The sequence below is a fragment of the Leptodactylus fuscus genome, chromosome 4 (assembly GCF_031893055.1).
Source record: "Leptodactylus fuscus isolate aLepFus1 chromosome 4, aLepFus1.hap2, whole genome shotgun sequence".
Classification (NCBI taxonomy): domain Eukaryota; kingdom Metazoa; phylum Chordata; class Amphibia; order Anura; family Leptodactylidae; genus Leptodactylus; species Leptodactylus fuscus.
The window spans coordinates 50266960-50282105 of record NC_134268.1 but is presented as its reverse complement, the minus strand read 5'-3'; the positions used below and the strand labels follow the sequence as shown (position 1 = coordinate 50282105).

General features: G+C 40.5%; 1 protein-coding gene across 2 annotated transcripts in view; it reads right to left on the bottom strand.

Annotated features, from left to right (window-relative positions):
* Positions 1-15146, bottom strand: part of PREX2 (phosphatidylinositol-3,4,5-trisphosphate dependent Rac exchange factor 2) — a 201557-nt gene that overhangs the window by 74557 nt on the left and 111854 nt on the right. For both annotated transcript variants that reach the window (XR_012715440.1, XM_075270399.1), the window contains exons 18-23: positions 14394-14542; positions 6189-6274; positions 4107-4243; positions 2101-2221; positions 1822-2006; positions 520-681 (exon numbers count right to left, since the gene is read on the bottom strand). Coding sequence is in view for 1 of the 2 variants with exons in the window: in XM_075270399.1 (XP_075126500.1) it covers positions 520-681; positions 1822-2006; positions 2101-2221; positions 4107-4243; positions 6189-6274; positions 14394-14542 (840 nt within the window). In the remaining variant the exon portion in view is untranslated. The remainder of the gene's footprint in view (positions 1-519; positions 682-1821; positions 2007-2100; positions 2222-4106; positions 4244-6188; positions 6275-14393; positions 14543-15146) is intronic.

The window sequence follows — 15146 nt, the reverse complement described above, 5'->3', positions numbered from 1 at the left end:
ATGAGATCCCCAGTAAAGATGAGCGAACAGCACGCTCCCATAGAAATGAATGGACGTAGCCGGCATGCAGGGGGTTAAGCGACCAGCTGCCGGCAAAGTGTACGTGCCAGCTGCTTCCATTCATTTCTATGGGAGCGTGCTGTTTGGAACGGCTGATCCGAACAGTGTTCGCTCATCTCTAGTCCCCAGTCATTGCCCTACAAAGCCATCAGCAGAATCAGGGTGTTTTACAAGGGCCTATAATCTGGGTCCATGCAGTATAGAGTATTTTGACAGTATTATGGTGGTAGGCTACTTAAAACATAGGATATTCTGTACAGGATTGTATTTTACTGCATGAACTCTTTTCAACTTTGGAGTAAGTCTGATGGCATTATAGATGTGTATTACTGGTCAATCTATATACTTCCCATACATCTCCACCACATTAGGACCTGTATGGATAAGCGTACAAACTGAGAAATACATACAGTACTTACGGCGGTATAAAATATGGCAAAGTAGTAAAATCTTAGTTACCTTCCGATAGCTAGTGATCCGCCTGTAGATGTGCTCAATTTTCTCCCGACAAATAATGTTAAATTTATTGTGCAATTCAGGCGGAATGACTTCATGTAAGGAATGAAGATTGCTGCAGTTCTGTACAAATTGTTCATCACTTTTTGCAAGAGCATCTAAGATCTGTGGAAGAGAAGGGAGTACATGGGTGAATAAAATTGGAATAAATGACTCTGTTCTTAGAGGGGTTTATTACTTTAGGAAATTTCTTTTAGGGCATATGAATGAGGTAGAAATATTAAAATCCATCTCTATTTATCAGAGCAAAGAGTGACTGCAAAAAGCCAGGAGGACGCCGAACACCCTAACACGTATACGAGTCAATGATACAAGTCAATTTCTGTTAATATGGTATAACACTCTCCTACAGATAGCAGATGATGATGGGTCACTCTTCAAGATCCCAGGATCAGCTTGTTCAGTGGACTAATACTGTCCAACTACAATTCTGTCTGCTACCACTAGGGGCATGAAGAAACACTTACCAATCTCTAGCCACTATCCTAAAATAAGATTGAGATTTCCACCATACATAATTTTTTATTTAATAAATTCAGATTATGAGCAAGTGGTGGTGCATCTGGGGTTACCATCTATGGAGGCCAACTTGGACAGTCCTATAAGAAGCCAATTTTCTTACTGGTCAATGAGTGAATTTGCTCAGTTCAGAAGAACCATTTGGAGATGGCTAAAAAAGGTTGAGAAAGAATTTCAGGAATCTAAGACTCTCTTAATCTGGGTTCATCGGTTCTCTAGATTCTCAAAGAACTTAACATTCTGTGTTAAGGACTTCCAGGGATAAAATGAGCCCTGGGAACCAAGGAAATGGAGAAGTCAACGTCAAAGTCAGTTCTTATCTGCTAGCTGATAAGTAGAATACACTTATTTATTGGGTGCAATGAGATTAAGCCCATTACAAGTCCTCCCTATTGCATTGGTTCCCACTGCACACATAGTGGGTGTATGGTATGGCCATACGTGACTGAGACAAAGCTGCAATACCAAGAATGACCACTATGAAAAGTACAACATGTGCAGTACAAACTAATGTAAAACCCAATGGTACAATAAAGAGCACTCATCACTTTCCACAACATAGAAATAATTTACGAAGCTCCGGGCAACTCTGAATTTTATATTATACGGTATATATAAAAGGACTTCTTTTGTCTGTATTGCTTATGTGATTATTTTTCTGTACTGTTTATTTTTCCTCTTGCGTCTAGCTTCTTTTTGTGCATGTACACTGTCAGCATTTCTCACCTTGGCACTTAAGCTAAAAAAGCCCTTTGGTTCTACCATCTTCTCCACGACGTGACACTTGATTCCTGCAGTGCTGTCATATTCATAAATAACTCCGTACTCCAGGTGAACATTATCCACTGTGAGGCTTACATGATCCTTCTTCCCGTCTATTATTGCCATGGTACTAAACTTGTCAATAACCTCTTTGGAAGAAAACAGACATGAATCAATGATGTGCTGTCATGGAAGTGAAAAATTATAAAAAGGACAATGTTAGGACGGGGAACTTTACTGTACCTTCTACTTTACAATCAAAGCCATCCCCATCATTGTCTCCTAAAGGTTTGGGATGTGCCGGCTTTAGGATATCTTCCTTGGCGCTCTCAATACTGTCATATATCCATTGTATGGAATCTTGCTAAAAACAAAATAAAAGGATAAAGGTTTTATTTAATACTTCATTTTATTCATTTCACTTGGACTGGACTGGATACCTATCAAGAATTTTTCAGATTTTCGTGCAACTGAATATATACTGTATATAAAGGTGTGAGGTCCTCAACAAAAGAAGACTACTGGGGCTATGGAAGTTCCTTTGGTCAGTCTTTCTATCTACCTTGTTCCCTAACAATATAATGTATGCAGAACAAGAAGCACTGTAGTGTCACAATAACCGATCACAGAAGGCACGTGGCATCGGCCATTTGAGTGCACTTATCATTGTGGAAGGCACGATGGATCAACACAAGTATGCTTCTATCCTTGCGGACCATGTTCACCCCTACATGCAAATTGTTTTTCCTCAGGATGATGGCATCTACCAGCAGGACAATACGACGTGTCCTAAAGCTTGCAGTGTATGTGCGTTGTTCGAGGAGCACCAGGATGAATTTACCGTACTCCCTTGGCCAGCAAATTCCCCAGACTTGAACCCAATTGAGAATCTGTGGGACCACCTTGATCGAGTTGTTCGCGCCATGGATGCTCAAACGCGTAACCTAGCTCAGCTGAACACGGCACTGGAGTCGGCATGGCTCAACATCCCAGTGACATCATCACAACATCCCCTCAATCACTGCACGTCTCGCAGCGGTCCGCTCTGACAAAGGTGGTTATTCTGTGTACTAGCTTGCACTTGTGTAATATTGCCTTATGTGAGATTGCGGTTTAAGACATGTTTACATGTATTTACTCTGTGAACATTGCTGTAACTTTAACTGGACTGAACCTTGTAGGCTGAAGCTAAACAGATGGTACAACCCTTGGCGCATTGTTTCCATTTCCCCTATGGAGAGAATGTGGAGATAGATGCTGGAGCAACTTGGTTAGTCCCCTAAGGAGAGTAATATGGAAGTAGAGGCTGGAGCAACTTGCTCAGACTGACCCCAGTTTGTCCATACAAGTCAGAGACTGTGTTAATATCACAGTTAGGAGATGGGCCGCAGCCCTGCTCACTTTTTGTAAAAAGTGTGTGTGACAGAGACTGTGAGGGGTATTTTGAACAGACCTTATAGCTATGATCTAGTCCAGGGGTAGGGAACCATGGCTCTCCAGCTGCTGGGAAACTACAACTCCCAATATGCTCTATTCACTTCCATGGGAATACTAAGAACAGCAGAGCAAGTATGCATGCTGGGAGTTGTAGTTTCACAACAGATGGAGAGCCGAGGTTCCCTACCCCTGATCTAGTCTTTGAGTCACATCCTTTTTGGATTCTGCACCCCATTGCCTAGGAATTGCAAGTTTTTTGTTTTTTTTTAGTGAGGAGCATGCTTAAGCTACAGAGACACTGACTGATCACAGGGAGTAATATCATCAAGCCTCAGATCAAGCTTAGTGGTTACCAAGATTGTGTCTCCATCTTGTGGAAGATTTCTTATTCAATTGCTCATCTCCCTTACTTAAGGAAACACTGAGTTCTTGCACCGCTTATCATAGTCTCCTGAGTTCTCAACCCTGCACCCTCAAAGGTACCCTAACCACCATCAGGCTCAGGTAGGCTTACTGCAGGGTGCATTGGTGAACACCACTACCCTCCACATTGCAGGACCCCTCAAAAAAATTCATCTCCTGTATGAGAGTTATATACTGTTTGGAAGATAATATACTCAAATTCCTAAGCGTGCACTTTGACTAATTGTAGAAATACACTTAAGGAACTACATATTGACCTAATATGTGCACATTTACATCACTTGCTTTTACAATTCTATATAAAATATCAATCTATGTAAGATATTACTGTGCCAGCTTCCCTGGTGGTAAAGTGGCAACATCAGAATCCCATTCAGTAAATATCTAACCTGCATGGGGCGTCGGTACTTCCTGCAGGCAGTCACGTGGGCAATAACGCTTGCATGGCTTTCCTTGCTGACATTGATCCCATTCACTTTGATGATGCACTGTCCAGGGTGAAGACCGGCAGCCGCTGCCACTGTCCCTGCAGGACCCAATATGAGAAATTACCAATCTCAATTAAACTGACATTGCTGCCGTTGATTTACAATCCAGCCGCTGATTAAGTTGAATATGTTGCTTTTAAGATGAGAAAAGCAATTTGGAAAGATGACACACTGCCGAGATATATCAATTTAAGCACTCAGAAAAATAGTCCAAACCAGTGCACTATGGGTAAGGTCAGTACTGCTGCAATGACTGTTTTGCAACCCTGATGACACTGAGTAATTGGATTATTTCACCAAAAACCTGTGAAGCAATCTGAAATAAGTTGTATCTGTCTTGTGTAGAGTAGGAAAAATTCATCCATTTATCATCTGCAGAAACATATAGTGAGGCTGAGAATATTATCATCATCTTCCATCCTCAGACAATCAGACAAGAAATGAAAAACCATCCTATAAAGGAATCATTGTGGATGGGACAAAGGCATTGCCTGGTATGGTAGTTAAAATGTTACTGCTGTAATACTGTGTACAGGAGAAGGATTTACAGCCACCATCCCGCAGATGACAATCACTTTGTAGGATATGTATTTATGACCATCATCTCGCAGATTACAATAACTTTGTAGGATGAGTATTTATGACCACTATTCTGAGATTACAATCACTTTGTAGGGTGTATATTTATGATCACCATCCAGCAGATTACAATTCCTTTGTAGGGTGTATATTTATGATCACCATCCTGCAGATTACAATTCCTTTGTAGGGTGTATATTTATGATCACCATCCTGCAGATTACAATTCCTTTGTAGGGTGTATATTTATGATCACCATCCTGCAGATTACAATTCCTTTGTAGGACGTGTATTTATAAACACCATCCCTGAGATTAAAATTACAGTAATTTGTAGGGTGTGTATTAATAACCACTATTCCAGAAATTGCAATTACTTTGTACTGTATGGACAGTATTTATAATCACCATCCCACATATTACAATTACTTTGTAGGGTGTGTATTTACAACCCCAATCCCTGAGATTATAAATACTTTATAGAGTGTGTAATTATAGCCGCTCCCCGGGATTATTTTGTAGGGTATTTACTTATGGCTAGAGATCACCGAGTAGTATTTGATCGAGTAGATATTCAAACGAATACTACGGTATTCGAAATACTCGTACTCGTTCGAATACTATCACTATACGCAGTAAAGATTCGATTCAGAACCTGCGTTGATTTCCCGAATGCTATAGCATTCGGCAAATCAACGCTAGTTCTAGTCGGGAGAACTGGCAGCTTGCGTTTATGCGGGAGCTGACTTTTTTCATAGGAATGCATTGACCAGTGTCGATTGGCCAGTGTACAGCATTTGGCCAATCAACGCTGGTTCTGCCAGAGGCTCATCTGTGAGGAGGCGGAGTCTAAGATCGGACGCTCACTTTCAACATGTACAATCCTTTTGTTCTAAAAGACACAGATAATGGGCAGCAGCTTTTTCACTTCTTTTCATACAAAACATATGTATGCTTAGCCAAGTTAACTTCCCATGTGGATGGGGGTCAGGGGAGTAGGGTTGAGCCGATCTTGATCGAATTTAAAATCCAATTTCCAATCATTTTCCAGCTGATCCCGATCATGAAGTTTGCTCGATCGCCAATCAGAATCCGATCTTTTCTGTTGCTGATAGCTCAACCCTAGTCAATGCTTCTCTATGGGAAAAGTCACTTTTGGGGTTGAGCCGATCTTGAGATAACCTCTGACCTCGATGCCGTTGGAAAAGATCGGGATCGGAATTCCGATCGTGATCGTGAAATTTAATCAATCGCCAATCGGAATCCGATCCCAATCGCTCAACCCTACAGGGGAGATGTTTTTGGCTGTTTCTAGCTTTAGAGTCCCTAAGGTCCTTTTCCCCCCTATATTTGCATGATCAGACTGAAAGGGATAGCAGATAGTGTTATTTAAACTTAACTGTACCTCTGCCCACAGCATGCACGACAGATGGGCCAAAACCCCTTATCTGAAATCCAAGACCCTCGGGTGAATCTGGAATTTTTACCGTCCTGGCAAAAGAAATTAAATAACATTGTTAACGTGAGAAAAGGCCAAAAATCTTATAGCATAACTTGGATTTCAGCTGAGGATATATTTCCCCTACATATATCAATAGAAATGTGAATGCAAAGAAAAATACAATCTCTTATATAAAATTCCATTATGCGACATTATACAAAAAAATGAAATTATTTTCACAATACATCGAATACATCAAACATGAGCCAGTGCACGAGGGTTATTGAAAGAACAAAGAAACAAATACACAGAAGTTAGATCAAAAGGTTTTATGCATCAACCATAACAGGGGAAGAAGAATTTCAATCAAACCTTATATTTGAGAGAATTATTATAAAGCTGAAGAGTTTTTCATTTCGATGCTTTATTATACCGCATAATAATATTGCTGACTGCATTATACACAGCGCTGCAACTTGCATCTCAATGACGTTCGGGAAATGTGACCTTTTGTTGTTAAAATTATTTTTGTTGTCAGGAATCAGAATCAAGTATACTTCAAAAATGGTGCCCAGTATTATCAGATACAGCTCAAGCACAAAGGTAATGACAGTAAGATGAAGATGTGGCGGAGGTCTCCTCTTACATTAGGAATGCAAATAAACTTAAAGGGGAGATTTATCTTGATATCCCCTGCACCGCTGCAGGATAATAATACATTTTATTTATATAGCACCAACTTATTCTGCAGCACTTTATAATTACAGAAACAATGAGGCATTACAGAGTAATAGTCAATTCCCATAGTAGGAGTGAGGGCCCTGCTCGCAAGAGCTTACAATCTATGAGGTAGAGGAGGGTGACACAAGAGGTAGCAGGAGCAGCATCGGAGGTAACATTACTTATACAGTGGTCCAGCCATTTTTGTGATAAAGGTTATTTTCATCACTCATATAAAATACACTATATGAGCCGTCATCAGTCAGTGCCCTTTCCTGTGCAGATGGTGCCTGCACATACAAACTTACAGTCTGATACGGCATCATATCCTGTAGATAATGTGGGAGCAGAAACAGAGGAGGGGTAGTTTTAGGGACTCTAAGTGCGGAAGGGTTTTCATAAGGAATTGTGATAGGCCTGTCAGAAGAGATGTGTCTTTAGAAGCTGTAGAAATTGGAACTTAATCTGATTGTCCAGGGTAGAGCATTCCAGAGAAGTGAAGCAACTCAGGAAAAGTTTTTAGTTTGCATTTGAAGCTGTAGAAATTGGGAGTTAATCTGATTGTCCGGGGTAGAGCATTCCAGAGAAGTGGTGCAGCTCAGGAGAAGTGTTATATACGAGCTTGGGAGGTGCTGATTATGGAGGATGTAAATGTAAGGGGGCGTTCACACTAACGTCAGTGTCCGACAGGTAGTGTCCGCTCCTAGTGTCCGCTCAAAATCTGGCACGGACATTAGGAGCGGACACTAGCTGTGTCCGTGACACCTGTCATTTATTTAAATGGGCATCAGGTGCGTTCTTTTGCACTCCGTGCCTGTCCTTCCCTGTCCGCAAGTGAAGATGTCCGACTTCTCAAGCGGACAGAAAAACCCGACATGTAGGGTTCTTCTGTCCGCTTGAGAAGTCGGACATCTTCACTTGCGGACAGGGAAGGACAGGCACGGAGTGCAAAAGAACGCACCCGATGCCCATTTAAAAAAATGACAGGTGTCACGGAGACAGCTAGTGTCCACTCCTAATGTCCGTGCCAGATTTTGAGTGGACACTAGGAGTGGACACTACCTGTCGGTCACCAACGGTAGTGTGAAAGCCCCCTTAGGTCATTGAATGAACGGAGAGCATGGGTTGGGCGGTAGACAGAGATGAGGGAGGAAATGTAGGGGGGTGCAGCATTATGGAGAGCCTTGTGGAAGAGGGTGATAAGTTTATATTATATTCTGTAATGAATAGGCAGCCAAGGTAGAGACTGGCACAGACCAGAGGCATCGCTGTAGCGTCTAGCCTGATAGATGAGCCTGGCCGCTGTAGTCAGAATGGACTGTAGAGGGGAGAATTTAATAATGGGAAGACCAATTAGTAAGGAGTTACAATAGTCAAGGCGAGAATGAATCAGAGCAACAATAAGTATCTTTAATGTATTTCAGGCAAGGAAAGGGCGTATTCTGGAGATGATTTTGAGGTGGAGATGATGTGAGCATGCAAATGATTGGATTGGGGGTGAAGGAAAGGTCTGAGTCAAACATAATCTCAAGGCAGCGGGCATACTGCCTAGGAGAAGGATGTGCTTAAGTTATGAAGTGACACACATCTTATCATAAATTATGTGCATTCTCCCGCAGTCCGTTTTCCTACAATGAAATCTAAGCCAGCTCTTAAATGGCTCAGATTTCAGTCATCATTTATGCAAACTGCCATGGAAAGGGTCAAGGGAGGCATAAAAACAGCAATAAATAAAAAAAAAAAAAAAAAAAAAAAAAAAAACCTGTGCAAAAGATATTTTAAAAGTTCCAAACTCCTATTAAACCCTGTTTGTTTTTGCCAGAGAAGGATGATACATTCCCCCCCTCCCCAATTACTTATCTGTTCTTCATGGTTTTATGCTATGGTAGGATGATGGAAGAAAAAGCGTCCTGATTGATCTTGCCTCCAATTTTGCCATAGAGTGAGACTACGTCACCCCCGTTGTTTATGGGGCTAAACAGTGAGCAAAGCTGTGTCAGAAAGGTAAAGCCCTGATTCAAGTTTCCACCATGGGATGCACTGGGGTGGAATTTGGAGAGGAATACCACCTGAAATTCCTCTTCTTTTACTGTTGTGCCAATTTAGCCTTATTGCCCTGAGTCTGGCTGTAAGACAACTGGCTGGAGCAGAAGCTTCTTTGCTGTAGACTGTCTTCAGTAGGACAAAATATCATGACCCCACCCCTTCACTAAGCCAAGCCCCCTCTAGATGGCCATGTGTGAAAATGGAACATATCTGCAGCAAATTAACCCTTGTGTTCTCTGAAAGATTCTTTCAATGCCTCAGGATCATGCAGAAAATACAGTAGAGGGCAACTCTTTAATTTTTTTTTTCTTCAGTCTATTATAGGTTTAATGTTCCTTTAAGGTACTTATTGGTCCTCTACTGCGAACTGCAAGCTTCCTAATATATGGAATTAAGATTGAAAGCTATATAGGATTTGTCTGCAGTTTGTAACCATGACACCTTATTCTGCTACACACAAAAAACAGCTACCAAAACTGCACTGAGCCCATAAGCAACTCCATCCAAACCTATAAATCTGAGGCTACACAACCAGACCCATCCACGTGCCCTTGTTTTAAAAAGGGCTGAACATATTTACTTTGGCTTTCAAGTCTTTTTTTGGTTTAAACACGAATTAGGGATTCCTGTAAAATGTCCCAATTCATCATAAGTTACTCCATCCACATCAAAGTACCTTTCTGTCATTGTAGACCTTGGACCACAGTTTGAGAAACTCTCCAAAGGAAATAACTTTACAGGTGGAAATAGAATTAAGTAAAGCTACTGCAGAAACAATTAGGTAGAAGAACCAACAAAGCTAGCGGCCATGGAAAATACAAGTCTGCACCAAAAACAGCAAGATATAAAAGAACAACATGGGCTTGGCTGGAAAATACATTCTATTAAGTCAAGGTCTAGGAGACAGAATAACACTTCCCATGTTGTTATGGCTTGAACCAACAATACCTCATCATATTCATATATATATATATATATATATATATATATATATATATATATATATATATATATGCTTAACTTCGGTTAACCATCCAAATTTGCACAAACAAATGGTATTTTATAGGGGCGTCCTTTAAAAGAAAGAAGCATGTACAGTCCCTACACACCCCAAATGATGAAAGAGCCAAAAATGAGGTATCACATCTACATATTACACAGAACCAGGCTTAGACTAGAACTAATACACATAGCCAAAGGGGCGGGGGGTCCTATTAATTTTGGTATATTGCTTTACAACTAGTTGTCCCTATTGAATGTGAGTCAAGTATAAGAAAAGGAGATTGCGACCGGACAGTGACCTCAGGCTTTCAGAAGAGGAAAGCCAAGCACAAGCCAGAATCTTCACCTTACAAAAAAGGGAGAATGTCTTGGAACTGAATTTGCAGCCTTAGTAAAGAGTGAATGCCATATTGAGTGAGAGGAGTGAATTGACCCCTGACAGCCATACCCATGACGGTCTGTACGTAGCATACCTAATCTCACCTAACCCTGAGTTTTATCACACTTGCTGCTGTCCATATTGTCAGCGCATGCGCAGTTCTAATGTGATACCTGCCTGGCCTGAGTCACATGTCCTGCACATGCAGCAAGGATATCAGCAGTGGTGAGTGGGATAGAACTCAAGGCAGACAAGAATAGGTATACACTGCCTGGCCCTGTCAAAGGTAGGAAGTTGGGACATAGGGAGACAAATAGCATTGAGGGGGCCAGATGAGGGGGACATTAAAATGGGGCACCAGATGATGAGGGGGACATTAAACTGGGGGGGGGGTGTCAGATGAGGGGGAAATTAACTTTGGTGGAAGATAGAGGGGAACAATAAACTAGGGGGCTAGATGAGGAGGACAATAAAATGTGGGGGCAGATGGAGGTGAACATTAAACTGAAAGGCCAGATGAGGGCAACAATAAACTGTGGGGACAGATGGAGGGGAACATAAAACTAGAGGCCCTGATGAGGGAGATATTAAACTGGGGAGTCAGATGAGGAGGAAATAAACTGTGGGGGTAGATGGAGGTGAACATTAAACTGGAGGGCCAGATGAGGGTAACTATAAACTGTGGAGACAGATGGGGGGGGGGGGCAGATGAAGGGGGAAGTTAAACTATGGGGACAGATGATCACATATATTAAACTGGGGAAGATGAGGGGGGACATTAAACTGGGAGCAACTAAAGGGAGGCATTAAACCTGGGCAAATGGAGGGAGACATTAAACTATGGGGACACCATGTGGGGGCATATCATGTTAGAGTGACTCTAGGGGCATTATACAGTATGGTGGCACAAAGACAAATGGGTGGGAATGGGCAGAGTCAAAGTAGAAGTGGTTGGGGCTACATTTGCCACACTGGACATTCTGTTCCTCTTTCTGTTTTTTGGAAAGGTGGGAGGTATATATTCAGGTTTGTTTTGTCTCAGATGAGCATGCATGTGCAGGGGAGAGTCTGGCGGCATTGCTTTCAGCTATGTCAAGTTAAGACATTGTTTCAGGAGCCTACAGAAGGATTTATAGACTGTCAATAGATATTACCTTGTAACATATTTCCTGTTAAAATCTCAATAAAGGATACAACAGATACACTGCTTGTCTTTCTGACTGCTTGCTATAAATGGTCAAATTATCTGCACATTTACAGTATGTTCTACATTTTCTACTGCTTGCATATTGCTATAGAGAATTGCCTTGATATTGCATCAGTTAATGGACAGAGGTTTATATTTGCTTTATAGCAATGCAGGAGTACAAGGAAATATAGGTATTTTGTTATGGATAACTATTATCATATGCTAAGAAAACAAGCGTACACTTCACACTCCGCTGCCTGCTATATAGTGATTATGTAGCTGTATCATTTCCCAGTATCAGACTTCCCACTGCCAAACACCAGTCCCTGAAGCATGGAAGCGCTGCATCCAATTATGATACACAGCGGGAAGCGCCATCTGACCTTCCATATATTGGCTTTACTGGTGCTTAAATTAAAACCAAACAAAATAATTAAGCATATTCTACATTGTAACATTGCTCCCTTGCCAGGTACCATTTACCCACAGTGAGCCCTTTAAACCGTGCCAGTCACTCACACATAAAGGCAAATATTCTACCCTCAAACCTGCCGTCATTCACACATCAAGGCAAGGATTACACACTGAGTCCTTTTTAAGCGTGCCAGTCATTCAGACATGAAGGCAAGTTTGGGCACTTATTTTTGGTCTGCATAAGTGTGACATCTGAAATCACTTACTGGTCAGTACCATGGCCTTTCTCTAGGCTTTGTAATATATGAGACTTAAGCCACCCACAAATAATCTTGCATAGATGGGGGAGGGTGCAAAAAAAATTGGATCGTTAACATAGTCAAAATACCTGTAGCATATGCTATGGTGTCCAAAAACATAAAAATAATGCTTATATCCCCAGATATTTCAGGAATACTGTTAGGATAGCTTTTACTGTGCCCACCTAAATTAATGTGTGAAGTTGAATCTTACTTAATCTTGCTTCTTTCCCTGCTCCAATGAGTATGCAGACATATGCGTTGTCTGGAATCTCAGTCTATCTGCTGTTGCTTTAAGGTTATTGTGCAACCTGTGAAGCTTCTACAACCTTCAGTTCTCTCCTATGCTGATCCAATTAGCAATTGAGGTGGGATATGTAAACTCTGTTCCTGCTCATCCAGCTGCCTGCTATTTAGTTGTATTTAGTTAGACTTCCATATCCTGATTTGTGCTGGACTGTGATTTATTGACCTTTTGTCTTGTAATTGAAAATCTGCTTGTCTCCTGATTTTGGCTCTGACGTTACGTCTTGGACTGCCTTTTAGTTTGAACATGTTCACTCTTCTGATTCATTCTCCTGGTTTTTATCTGTCTTGTAAGTTTTGTATATTGTGGATTCTAGTTTGGCTTCAGATTGTGAAGCTTTTACTTTTTATATCATTTTCTTTAGTAATCACTTCAGCTCCAAAGTCAGAAGAAGTCCATCTGGCTTTGCGGCTGCAGTTGATGAAGACATTTGGGTGCTTGAGATCTACTTCTCAGCACTGTGTAGATTTAAACAAGTAGTTCTACTGCTCTTTGTTGTCAGCCAGTTCCTGCAGTTTGCTCCAGAGACGCTATCAGACATTATCTGCTCAACGACCAGTCTGACAACCAGGGAAGATTCTTCTGTATAGTTTGTGGAGCAGAGAGAAGAAAAATTGAGAATTCCTGTCCATATTTACTAGTAAGTAAGCACAGTAATGGCTACTGTGGAGAAAAATCCATAGCATATTAGTAAGAGCAAGGTGTATGATATTTTAACCAATTTCATTTACACATTGCAGGAAAGAAATATGGAAACTGATATGCGGTGCAGAATTTAATGCATTACCTCCGGTTATAAAACAAGTTTCCATAAATTACTAGTATATTTGAATATAAAAAAGAACTTTGTAATAGATGTATCTCTTTATCTTCACTCACACTGTTTATTTGTATTGGACTTGTTTCTGTATTAGGCCCACCTATAGAAGTATATGGAGAGGGGAGGGGGAGGAGCAGACTGTTTTTTGTTTTTTTTTTTGCCTCATTCTGTACAGTTTTATCTTGAAACTCTCAGTGTAAAAGAAAGTAGCAGTTACAATTCTTGGTGAGTCTTTTCCAACACCCTCCCTCCTTTGACTTCTATGTAAAAAAAAAACAAAAAAAAAAAAAAAAAACCCAATAATCTGATAGATAAGGAAACATGTTTCTTAAATAAGATATATTACAAAGTTTCTTATGTTGAAAAGTTTTTTTTATAACGGGAGGTGTGGTTTAAATTTACAGCATGTCAATGTACATTGCAGGTTTTCACAATTGATTTGACCCTTTGCAATTCATAACTTGACATATATAGCAAAATCCACAGCATAGTCTGCAACAAACCCACTTGTAACACATTAGGCAGCAGATCCATGGCAGTACCAAAATCAATAATTTCTGCTGTTATCAAAATATACAGAAAAGCTCAGCAAAAAAAAAATAAAAATAAAAAATATATATATATAAAATTATTATTATGCATAATTGTGTAAGGTGTGCCCAGAAATATTTTAACATTTTCCTCTGCTGTAAAAGATACAATATATATAATATAGTATATAATAGTGACTTGAGTATCAGCTATGGGATCATTCTAAGAACAACCTACAAGGCTGCAGGAAACTTACAATTCCCCGCTTTGTTCGGCATACAGGAAGAAGAAGCGGTTTTTATCTTATTTCATATACGTGCAGTTCTTTAGTATAGTATAGTCCCTTCATCTAAAGGAGACACTTGTAGCTAAAGAGTTAAGTATGGTGGCCACAAACAATACTGTAAGGAAATGAAAAGGTGTATCTGCATCTTAAAATAGAAAGGAGAAGAGGTGACTTACTCCCTTGGTTTTGTGCTCATGAGAATCCTCAGAGGTTTTCTGCTGTTTAAGCAAGTCCTCAGAAAACAATCCACTTCATGAAACGGCCTCAGGAAAACAAGGTCACCATTTACAGCATAGATTTTTTTTCCGACTGCCATTCCTGACAACTGGGAGCAAATGACAGAAATAGTTCCTTTATTAAAACAAAGCTTTCCACCGCCGAGCACATGAAATAAAGAGTCTGGTGTTAGCACAAGAAGCCATCTGCACATTGCTCACCACATTAAGCACCGTAATAAGCGGCAACGTCCAGGTTGTCACAATTAGACTGGGAAATAAATAGTAACTGATATGATGGAGGTGATGTAGTATCTGGTAATGTACGCCATCCATAGCACATGTACTATTTATTACCAAGTAATGTGCTATGGATTCAATCCATTCATATTGTAATAGGAAACTGCGCTCATATAGAAATGTTGCCTTGTAAAAATGCAATTAAATAAAGTAGCGGTTCAATGGGCGTAATAAATGGGCAACCACAAAAATAATGAAACGTTTATATGGGCCCATCATGCTTTAGCTTTACTGTTAAAGAGGTTGTCCCATAGACACAACTTATAACCTGTATACAGAATATAAGGTAAGTGTCTGACCACTGGGGGTAACGCAGATCATCAAAATGGGGACCTGTGTCCTGTGCTACTAGATTCAGCCTCTCTAAAAGTGACACAGATAGGCGATACAAGCAATAGATCAGTATCTGATTGT